General features: G+C 36.6%; 1 protein-coding gene across 2 annotated transcripts in view; it reads right to left on the reverse strand.

The window, feature by feature from the left end:
- Klhdc1 (kelch domain containing 1) overlaps positions 1-12,199 on the reverse strand; it is a 47,216-nt gene that overhangs the window by 15,610 nt on the left and 19,407 nt on the right. Inside the window, exons 5-8 of one of the 2 annotated variants that reach the window (XM_015491044.2) lie at positions 7,138-7,216; positions 4,589-4,672; positions 1,267-1,350; positions 548-606 (exon numbers count right to left, since the gene is read on the reverse strand). In XM_015491044.2, the coding sequence (XP_015346530.1) occupies positions 548-606; positions 1,267-1,350; positions 4,589-4,672; positions 7,138-7,216 (306 nt within the window). The remainder of the gene's footprint in view (positions 1-547; positions 607-1,266; positions 1,351-4,588; positions 4,673-7,137; positions 7,217-12,199) is intronic. The other variant, XM_048798621.1, reaches the window with a different exon arrangement.

The raw sequence follows: 12,199 nt of genomic DNA on the forward strand, positions 1-12,199 counted from the left end.
TTTATTTCACTTATTTATTTTTATGTGGTGCTGAGGATCAAACCCAGAGTCCCGAACTTGCGAGGCAAGTGCTCTACCGCTGAGCCATAACCCCAGCCCACATAATTTATTTTCAACTGTTAGTTTTTTCTTTCTTTTTATGGTACCAGAGATTAAACCCAGAGACACTTAACCAATGAGCCACATCTCTAGGCCTTTTAATTTTTTCCTTTGAGCCAGGGTCCCTGTTATGTTGCTTAGGGCCTGATTAAGTTTCTGAGGCTGGCTTTGAACTTGTGATCCTCCTGCCTCTTAAGCCGCTGGGATTATAGGCATGTGCTACTGTGCCTGGCTCAACTGTTAGTATTTTCATGTTTTATATAGTTCAGTTAAAGAACAAGTTCTGTTTACATCTGTATATTCCTTGCTTAGACATATAATCTGAAAAACAAATACCAGTTCAATTTTAGGAACACAAATTTGGATTATGGCTGGACACACACACACACACACACACACACACACACACACCCCTACAGATTAAAACATACTAAAATTTCAAACTTACCTTCCAGACCAAGTCCAGGTGTCTAAGTTTAGATAGTGCAAGTCATTCATCCTAGTTTGCTAAAATAAAAGTGTTAAATTGGACAGTGTTTTATATCTTTTATGGTCTAAAATATTAATTGTTGCTTTTTGTATGAGGGATAGAACTCAGAGGTGCTTAACCACTGAGCCACAGCCCCATCCCTTTTTTATTTGTTCCTTTGAGACAGAGTCTTCATAAGTTGCTGAGGATGACTTTGAACTTGTGATCCCTCCTGCCTCAGCCTCCCGAGCCACTGGGATTACAGGCGTGTATCACCACGCCCGGCTTAAAATGTTAGTTTTAGATTAAAAATAGACTATATCTGTCCTACTCAACATCAGAAATTTAAATATTGGGAAATAATGCAAAGCATTAATAAAATTAATATCGAGCTCCCAAATTAATGTGTCAAAGGGCAAAGGAAGAAATGGGTTTAAACTAACAGGGTTTAAATTATAAAAAATTAAACTTTTCTGAAACTGGACTGAAGTGAAGGATTTTCCTCATTAAAATATGATTTATAATCATCTGTGATTGCTTGTATATGGCCTGTTTTGAAAATAAAAGATAAATAAAAGTTATTAAATGTCATTTTAGTTTCTAGATTATCTGAATATTCCATTGTTCCACAAAATCAGTGGCTAATTTTTATAACAAGCACCACACATAAAAATACCATTTCCATTAAAAACACTAACCAAAACACGTCCGCCAAAGATATAACCCTTATTTCCAAGAACTGCACACGTATGCGCGGCTCGTGGCTGTGGTGGAACTCCACCCTGCAAGCAGAGATTAGAAGAGTACAAAGACTTAAATCATCTGTAATATAGTCACATTCCAATGCTTAGTATGAGACACACCTGATCAGTAAGCTATCCTTACCTATGTAATTCAATTAAAAATCCTACACAGAAGTTCATTCTAAACAATAATATAGGCAAATACAATTCTTTAAGAATAAAATTTACTCTTCCTGATTTTAATGTGCTCTTCTAAAATGTCAGACATTATTAAACAAAATAAAATTCACATAAATTTTGGATCGAAACATAAGACCATAAAAAAAATCAAATTAAAAATTCTGTCACATATACACTCACTCTCTCTCTCTTTCTCTCTCTCTCTCTCTCTCTCTCTCTCACACACACACACACAAGAGTTAAAATTTGAAGTGAGCACTGTATAGTGGGTGATCTCAGAGCCTAAAAAATTAAATATGATCTCCAAACTCCTCAAATTCATAAGAATTTCACTATTGCCTTGTCAAACAGTACTTTATTGCTTCCTAAAACTCTTAACACTAAATAACTGTTCTCTACATTTTACTTTGAAAAAATAATAGATCTTTTCTTTAGAAAAGTTCTTAATTGGTGGTAAAAGAGAGAATGGGTAGATAAATGAATAAGATTTTAAGGAAAAGGAGCTGGGGATGTAGTTCCGGGTAGAGCCCGTTCTTAGCATGTGTAAGGCTTTGGGCTCAATTCTCAGTATGAAAGACAAAAAGGTAGGGCTCAGATGTGGCTCAGTGGCAGAGCGCCTGCCTAGCATGTGTGAGGCACTGGGTTTGAACCTCAGCACCACATATAAATAAATAAAAAATATAGGTACATTAACAACTAAAAAGTATTTTTTTTTAAAAAAAGTAAGAAAGGGGGCTGGGGATGTGGCTCAAGCGGTAGCGCGCTCTCCTGGCATGCGTGCGGCCCGGGTTCGATCCTCAGCACCACATACAAAAAAAAAAAACAAAGATGTTGTGTCCGCCGAAAACTAAAAAAAAATAAATATTAAAAATTCTCTCTCTCTCTCTCTCTCTCTCCCCCCCCTCCCTCTCTCACTCTATCTTTAAAAAAAAAAAAAAAAAAAAAAAGTAAGAAAGGTAGACATACAGAAGGAAGAAAGGGAGGAGAGAAATTTGAAGGAAGAATAATTTGAATAATTCTATGTGTTTATGAATTTCCCCAAGTTATGCTAAAGCTTCTACTTATTTAAAAGAATCAGGTATCAGTGATTAATGATGTAAGAAAAGAAATTATCCTGCAACTCATGAAAGCAATTACCACTAGATGAAAGACCCTCCTCCAACTGAATCCAAATCTATTAAGTGAAAATACATTTTTTTTTCATAGTGTCAGTTTTGGCAAATTGGTAGGTCCTAAAATGAGAAAGATTAGGTTCATTATTTCTAAGCCTTACAGGCTATACTAAACTAAAGGCAAATGTAAGGAGTGATTATATTTTTACCCAAGATGCATTATGAACATTTTCAGCTCACTGGCTACTAAATGAGGACATGGAAAATTTAAGCTCTACATCCAACACCATAACTTACTATTCATTTTAAGATTACCTGAATACCTGTTTCAACTTGATAAGAAATAATTCAGATTTCACCTATATAACACTTAAGTAAATGAAAGAGAACCATTGGAGAGTTTTGGTTTCTAGCCCTTCTATCAAAACAAAGCTTTTATTATTATCCCATCACAGAAGCTCCAGGTTCTAACTTATTTTCTAAGGAAATAGAGGGTTAAGAGGCCTCAAAGAGATCTAGGATTAGTTTCAGTAAACTTAGATCCACTAATATTTGTCTCCACCTACCTGCTGACAGGAAATCTTAACAGAGGTAAAACTCTCTTACTCCATTAATAAAAAACCCAAATCTTAAAATTCAAATACTGATTGAAGCAAAATTCAATCTTCAACTATAAATAACTGACAGCTGATTAGTTCTACAATTAGAAATGTAATGAAGAGAACAGAAAAGCACTGGAAACCTGAAATTTACTGCCTGGAAAGAGATTGCAGAGAAGGTCAAATTCTATAACACTTAATATTGTAGCACTTTCCATGATTTTCACCAACAGAAGTTGGACTGTGAAAACTTTTAGTCACTTGTGCATACTAATAGACAATGTTAGTTTTGCCTGCTTAGCATTCCTTTCTGTTCACCCTAGGATGTGTAAAGCCTTGGGCTCAATTACACCTTAGTATGTGTAAGGCTTTGGATATTGAGCTTATCAATCATAATACCCTGCTCTCCCTGGGGTGGACACAGCAAGTTATCCCCTTGGTAACAGGGGTCCTATAAAGAGTAGGGACAATACCAGGTAGAACCAGAGTCTTCTTCTAAGACTAATTTACAGGCAATGAGAGAGCATTATACCAAGAAGTACTGGCATAGCCAGGGCCCTGTTCTCTCCAAAATGGCCCCAGCTGTTCTGCAGTAGCTGTAGCGAAACAAGTACACAAAAGGGGAAAAGCAGACACAAAGAGACATGAAAAGTATTATGATGGTGTTGAGAAATGTGCTCCAGTTCCTGGTGTGCTGGTCTGTGTAGGATGTGTGAGCCACTCCAAATTGCTTAAACTAATTTAAATTTGTGCTTGGTTACTAGCAAATGAAAAAACAAGGATAATGTATTTTTGTCATGCTGTAATTGTATGTTGCTCTGATTTTAAGGGTTTATAAAAATGGTGTTTAAAATCATGGGCTTTGTAATACAATGACTTTTTAAAAGAATTTTTATCAAATTAGGGCATGTTACTTGTGGGTAAAGAATGATGACAAAAACAAAAAGAATCACAATGGCATCTCTTTAAAAGATTTTTTTTTCTAGAAAATCTTATCTGATCTGGAGAAATTTTTTTTTTCTCTTTCTTTTTGGTGACACTAGGGATTGAACATATGATCATTCAGCCTCTGAGTTACATCCTCAGTTCCACCTTTTTTTTTTTTTAATTGTAAATTTTCAGACAAGGCCTCACTGAGTTGCCCAAGCTGACCTGGAACTTGAGATCCTCCTGCCTCAACCTCTTGAGTTCCCAGGATTACAGATGTATGCCACCACACCTGGCTATATATGATTTTCTTTTAAATGGTGTTGGTGACAGATTCAAGATAACTACTTTGTATGTGATTATAAACCCAATTGATAAATCCAAATAACTGAGTTTTTAAAAGATTTAAAATGTATCAATGAATATATGAATATGAAGGATACTTTTTGCAACACTTACTTTAATTTCTGGTTGAAACCAAGTCAGTGTTTTTGTATCAAATACATGGACATCATTATGCCATCCCCAGAATATTTGTTCTTCCTAAAACAGAAATTTTAAAAATATCTGAAAGCTTTTATAATTTTTACATTATTGTTACAGCTTGGCACATATTTACTAGTAAAATAAAAATAAAAAACATTTACAACAATAGAGTTAAGTGTTATCACAGTCATCGAGTTAATGCACACACCAGTGTCCCAAAAAGTATGGTGTTCAGACAAGTAGTAACATCACGGGACAACTTTTCTTCTCATATAATTGCTTGCTTGCAGTGAATCATAATTTTATTTGTAGACAATGTTTACATTTTCTCAAAGGATTGTCTTTTTTAAAATTTTGAGGACAAGCTGACAGTAGCACATATTTGTGATCTCAACCTTTGGGAGGTTGAGGCAGGAGGATTACTTCAGTTCATGGGTTCAAAACCAGCCCGGGTAACATTGTGAGATCCCATCTCAAAAAAACAACAACAACAAAAGCCAACCAAAAAATAATTGGACAGAATGGATTTATACAGGACAGAATGATTTTATACATCTTGGAACCTTTTTTCCTTAAAACACATGCTCAAAGCCTAATTAATCCTTGCCATAATAAATTATATAGATTATACAGGTTATACAGGGCTATACTTTTTCCAAAAAGTTCCAGTCACTTCTAATCCACCAAGCAATTTATTCTTGTGAGTCAAACTTATGCTTTTTGCTTATTGTCCTTGTTATCTTCTTCTTTTTCCTTCTTATTGATGGTCCTGGGGACTGAATCTAGGAGTACTTTACCACTGAGTTACATCCTCACCCCTTTTTATTGAAACAGGGTCTTTCTAAATGGACCAGGCTGGCCTTGAACTTTCAAGCCTCCTACCTGTCTTCCAAATAGCTGAGATTACAGGGGTAAGGTACTACACCTGTATTATTTATCTTTTTGTTGTTGTTGTTTTGTTTTGTTTTGTTACCAGGGATTGAACCCAGTGGTGCTTAACAACTGAGCCACATCCACCAGCTCTTTTAAATTAATTTTTTTTTTAGTTGTTGATGGACCTTTATTTATTTATTAATTTATATGTGATTTTGAGAATCGAACCTAGTACCTCACCCATGCTAGGCAAGTGCTCTACCACTGAGCCACAACCTCAGCCCGTCTTTTAAATTTAATTTTTTTTAAAAAATTTTGAGACAGTGTCTCGCTAAGTTGCTTAGGGCCTTGAAAAATTGCTGAGGCTGGCTTTGAACTTGCAATCCTCCTGTCTCAGTCTCCCAAATTGCTAGGATTACAGGCGGACACCACCAAACCCAGCTTCATGTATCTTTGATAGGACTTATCAAGTAAGTCAAATAAACCAAACAATTTACTTAGATTAGAATCCAAATTTAAAGATCTAGTTGTTCTCCAGAAACTTCAGGACATGTTCATTAGGTTAACTGTACTAGGGGAGGAAAAACAATTGAGTTCACCAATGAGTAAAGATAACTAGGTGTAAATAATAGTAAATTATATTCTTGAAAATTATTAATAATATTTTGAATAGCAGAGTTTTAAAAATATTTCATTTTAAAAATTCAAATATGCAGAAACATGGAGAATTAAAGATACCTATATACATTTACATTGAAAATGTAGAATGATAATAAAATTCAAAAGAAGGTAAACTGAAAAGAGTTATTGTGTATCTTTTGGTGGTGAGAACAATTTTTTTTTCTTTTGCAATACTGGGGATTGAACCCAGGGGTACTTTATCATTGGGCCACATACTCAGCCCTCTTTATTTTTTCTTTTGAGACAGGATTTTGCTAAGTTGCTTAGGTCCTTGCTAAATTTCTGAGGCTGGCTTTGAACTTGTGACCCTCCTTCTTCATCCTCCCGAGGTGCTAGGATTACAGATGTACCACCTCCCCCAGTTCATTCTTATGTAGAAGCCAGTCTGAGCTATGAAAAATTCTGGTGTGTGTCCAATAGGAGGCTTGTCAATAATAGCCATTTTGGTTAAACATAAACAAAAAACAAAATTCCCCCAAGTTAGGTTAAAGCATCTATTTATTTAACAGAAACAGGTATAAGTGATTAATGATATTAGAAAAAAATTATTCTGCTGAACACGGTGACACACGTCTGATGTTCTCAGCAATTTGGGAAGCTGAGGCAGGAGTATAGCAAGTTTGAGTCCAGCTTGGGATACTTAGTGAAACTCTGCCTCAAAATAATAAATAAAAAGGGCTGGGGGTGTAGCTCAATAGTAAAGCATCCCTAGGTTCAATCTCTAGTACTGAAAAAAAAAAAAAAGAAGAAGAAGAAGAAAGAAAAATTAGTGAGAGGAACAATGAAAGTTATTATCAAAATATGAGAGATCTTCCTTGACTGAATCCAAATCTATAAGAGTAAAAATACATTTTTTCACATAGTGTCAACTGGTAGCTCCTAAAATGAGAAATATTAGGTTCATTATTTCTAAGACTTACAGGCTATGCTAAATTAAAAGCAAATGTAAGGAGTGATTACTTTCTTACCCAAGATGCATCATGAACATCAAAACAGTCTTGAAGTTCATTGTGTCTCCTGCACCCATAACCACCAAAATATATTAATCTGAAAAACAATACAGAGGGACACACTTTTGGTTTGCTTCTCATTTGTTCATTGAAATAGATCTTTTCTCTCACCCTAAGAACCTAAATAAGCCAAATAAATGACAAAAGTATTGTATTAAAAATAAAAAAACTAAATCAAAGAGCTGAGAGAACAGAGATCTAAATGAACCAATTTCAGAAAATGATGAGCTCTCAAACAGCAGAGACCCACAGCTGCATTCATCCAATGTGTAACAGGAGGAAATAGAAACAAATACACACAGAGATTATAAAGGGAAACCACTCATTGTATTAACAGGTACATGTAGGCTGGCATGGCAAATTAGAATCTTAAAAAACCCAGCTGCAGAAGGAGTTGGAACGCTTTTTTTCTTTTTCTTTCTTTCTTTTTTTTTTTTTTTTGAGTTTTTAATTTCCACACCTCTTTTGCAAACTTCTAAGGATGGCCCAGGATCAATTATCAAAAGCTAGAAGCAGGAGGTGGGGGTGTAGCTCAGTGATAGAATGCTTGCCTGGCATTCAAAATGCCCTGGGTTCAATCACCAGAGGTGGGGGTGTGTGGGGGAGCCAGAAGAAGAGGAGGACTGCTGAGCAAACCTGCTTGAGGCAATTTCAGCTTTCAACTATTAAAGTTTGGGATCTGGACAGGAGATTTGAAAGAAACACCTGAGAGGCATGCCAAGACTATACCACATAGGGTGTTCACTCCAAAGGTCAGGGGAGGAGATGAAAAGCTGATCTCTTTCAAATTGCAGAAAGCCTGAGTGGGATACCAGAGCAAAGAGAACCTCTTAGGGACCCAAGGACCTACCAACTGGTTTTAAAACATAGATCTCTCATAGTTTTGAGAGGTAGGGATGCAGCTGAATGCAGCTGAATGCAGCATAGCTGAAATCTTCAGTTCTTAAATATGGGTCACTAATGAAAGACCTGCCCTGCCTCAAAACATTTTAAGCCACTGGTAAAAATGGATAAAACTAAGGCTACAACACAGCCCAAACACAGATCAACTACAGATTAGCCTGACTTATGTCCCAATCTAGCAGTCTGAAAAAAGAAGAACTGGCATATCCCTCTCTGGAGATAAAGAAAATATATTCCAATCTTTACTATTCTTTCATATAAAATGTCTGGTATATAATAAAAAATAACAAAATACATAAAAAGGAAAAAAAAAGTGGTTCATGATCAAGAGAGAAAAGAGTCAACGAAAGTAGACAGAGTAGTCAGACAACCTGAATTATCAGAAACGGTCATTTAAAATAACTGTTAATTTTAAGAAAAGCTCATTCTCCAAGAAAGGTCCTAGGTAGCTAAATGTGTGCCTAAATTGCAGAATCTGGTAGCCATTTGCTGACTGGAGATCATATTCAAACTTTGTGTTCCTGGAAGAACCAGAAACTGAACTTTGGGCCTTTGTCCAGGTGTGTTCCTGTTCAGCTGCCAAGATAAATAGTCTGAAAAGTCCTATTTCATCACGGAAACCTGAACAATGAACTATTATTTGCAGTCAAAATTAAATATCAACCAATTAGGAATGAGCATGCTTGCATCCTTCATTTGCACAACAGTCTTTAGTGGGTACCTGGTCTGGAACTTTATCTATATTAGCCAGTCCCTCTCTTTGCTCCTTTGGAACAGTTTCCTTTTGTAAGGAAGGCTGTGTCTCCCTGGTGAGGAAACTGCTTATTGAAATAAAGCTTCCATTTTTGTCTGAAATTCTTTCCTACTGAATTTTTGTTGACAAAACCATGATTAAAATGCTAATAGACCTGAGGTAGAAATTTAGGGATACAGAGAGAAGACTAAATCTCTAAAGGAAAAATATCCCTGTTAAACTGTAGAACAAATAATTTGTAATCAACTCTTGAGTCAGACAAAGGAGTCTAAGAGACAGAAAAAAATATATAATGATTCAATGAACAGCCCATAAATTATTTTGTAACTTTCCAGTTTCCTGTAAGTTTTCTGGAATTTGACAAAACAGAAAAAAGACCTCGATAGAAAGAAATCAGGAGCTAACATTTGATTGGACCATGACACTCTATCACAGTCACCTGACTACCTAACCTCCCAGGATCATTAATATAGGCTGAAACTTACCAGACCAGATCCCCTAAGTGGAAACATGATCTTCCTCAATTCTAGCCATGAAAGAAGACCAGTCTTTCTGTTTTGTTTTGGTACTGGGGATTGAACTCAGGGGTACTCGACCACTGGGTCCCATCCCCAGTCCTATTTTGAATTTTATTTAAAGACAGGGTCTCACTGAGTAACTTAGTGCATTGCTTTTGCTGAGGCTGGCTTTAAACTTGTGATCCTCCTGCCTCAGCTTCCTGACTGCTGGGATTACAGGTGTGTGCCACTATGCCTGGCAGACCAGTCCTTTCGAATAATATAGTCTATCTAATTATGTACTCTAATAAAAGCTTGACCTTAAGTCCTGGTTTCTTGTTTATGAAATTACTGACATTCTGCCCTGAAAATACAAACTTTGACTTTCTATAATAAACTTCCTTCTTTGCTATGAAGACCTGACTTGTCCTTAAATTCTTTTCTGTCAGGAGCTGCCACATAAGAGCAGGGTACCCTCAGGCTTGAGCAATGGGGATGTGGGACTGGCTTCTGTTGTGCACAAAAGCAGGTGGACTTCACCTACACCCAGCAGGGGAGTGAAGCTCTGGGAGTGGGTGTTACCCAATGAGAGTGGGCTGCCTTCTTGTTCTTTTTTAATACTACCCTTTATCTTTGTTGGATGAAATGCTCTATCCAATGGCTGTCTTCAATAAAAACCAGGATTCAGGACATGCTCCCTCTTTCTCGCCTACCTCCCATATTTTTCTCTTGCCCCCCTTTGTGAGAGCTTAAAGCTGAGGTGGAGGAGCTGTCCTGAAAACACCCCAAAAAAGGTATTTTCTATGTCTGTGTGATTCCTTCATGCCACCCAATTCACCCGAATGACCCTGGATATGTAGCCCACATGGGACGTGGGCTACACTATTCTGTGATGGAGTCAAAACCTGAAAGTTTCCAATAGATGTCTCCTGGGCCTCTGGAGACTTCCCTGGATCCCTACATGGTGACAGACCTAATGGAAAAAGATGGACAATACACACACACACACACACACACACAAAGGGTAATATCAGCAGAGACATGGCACCATAAAAAAGAACTAAATAGAAATGCTAAAAATGAAATATAAGATGTCAGAATTTAAAAATTCATTAGCTGGGTTTAATGGCAAACTGGACACAACAATGGAAAAGGTCAGTGAATGTGAAGACAAGTCAGTATATCAATAAAAAATATTCAAATTAAAACATAAAGAAGGGGTGGAGAAAGAAACTGGAAGTTCAAGCTCTGTGGGCCATTATCAAATGATTTAAAATGCATGTAAAAGGAGTTCCAGAAGACAAAGAAATGTGTAAAACAAATATTTGATAATTACTAGAAACTTCTTAAAACTCATATAAGATACCAATTTGTCAACCCAAGTAGTTCAGCACATTCCAGGTAGGATAAATATAAAGGAAACTATACTTGAGCTTTTACTTTCTTCTTTTTGGGGGAGGTACCAGAGGTTGAACCCAGGTGCACTTAACCACTGAGTCACACCTCCAGCCCCTCTTTACATTTTATTTAGAGACAGGGTCTCACTAAGTTGCTTAGAACCTCACTAAGTTACTGAGCTGGCTTTGAACTTGCAATCCTCCTGTCTCAGCCTCCTGATACACTGGGATCACAAGCATGCACCACTGTGCCTAGCATACTTGAACATATTTAATCAAATAACTAAAGAGCAAAAATAAAGAGCAGATAAAGAGAAAAAAAAGATATTCACAGAAGAGGAAAATCACAAATGAGAGTCCATTTTTTCCTGAGAAAAATTAAAGCCAAAAAGCAGTGTATTATCAAATCTTTAAAGTGCTTAAAGAAAACAAGACAAAACAACAACAAATCCTGTCAACTTAATCGGTCAAAGAAAAAAATTACCAGAGAAATTATAAATTACTGTGAAATGAATAAAAATGAAAACAAATAGCAAAAATTATGGGATATAGCAAAGTTAGGGCTCAGGGGAAAATTAATAGCTGTAAATACTTACATTTTTTAAAAATCTCAAATAAATAAAAAAACTGTACCCAATAAGGCTCTAGAAAGAGAAAGGTAAAAGAAGGAAATGACTGAGATTGAAGGGGAGGGCTAGGGATGTAATTCAGTGAAAGAGCACCTGCCTAGTGTGTATAAGGTCCTGGATTTACCCCTAAGCAACACACACACACACACACACACACACACACGGAGAGAAGATGAATAGGAAAAAAGGTCAAGAAAAATAATAAAACAAAAAAGTTGGTTCTTTGGAAAGATAAAAAAATGGACAAATGTTGATCTAAATTGACTAAGAAATAAAAAAAAAAAGCTGATGATATAACTCAGTGGTAGAGTGCTTGCCTAGCATATTAGATATGGAAAATGACAAACCCCAAAAGTAGTGAGACCTGGAAAAAGGGAAGCGAGAAGAAAAGCCATCCATTGAGAGCATTTATCCTTTCCCAATACATTCTTTCCTGGTGATAAAACAAATCCTGAGGAAGAGGTGTCCATCAGACCTGGAAAAGCGGTCTCTGGGAAGAGGCTGAAGCATTAATCCTTCTGTCAACAAATCCTTCAGATACCAACCACTGACCCCAGGCCCTCCATTAGGTCCAGTAAGATAAATCCCAGAAACTGACCACTGACCCTAGACTCCCTCCCATTTCGCCCCATAAAAGAGACCCAAAATTCCTAAGCACTAAAACTGACCCCTTTACTGATTCATAAAACAAACTCCAAATTCCTGGGTGCCCAAAGAAAATTGATATCCTCACTAGACCACCTCTCATAATAATTTATATAATCCCAGGTCCTTTCTTTGTTCAGGGGTTCATTTTCCATTAGGAAAGTGGGTCCCACCACAGCATCATTTCATTCCTAT

The sequence above is a fragment of the Marmota marmota genome, unplaced genomic scaffold, assembly GCF_001458135.2.
Source record: "Marmota marmota marmota unplaced genomic scaffold, marMar, whole genome shotgun sequence".
Taxonomy (NCBI): domain Eukaryota; kingdom Metazoa; phylum Chordata; class Mammalia; order Rodentia; family Sciuridae; genus Marmota; species Marmota marmota.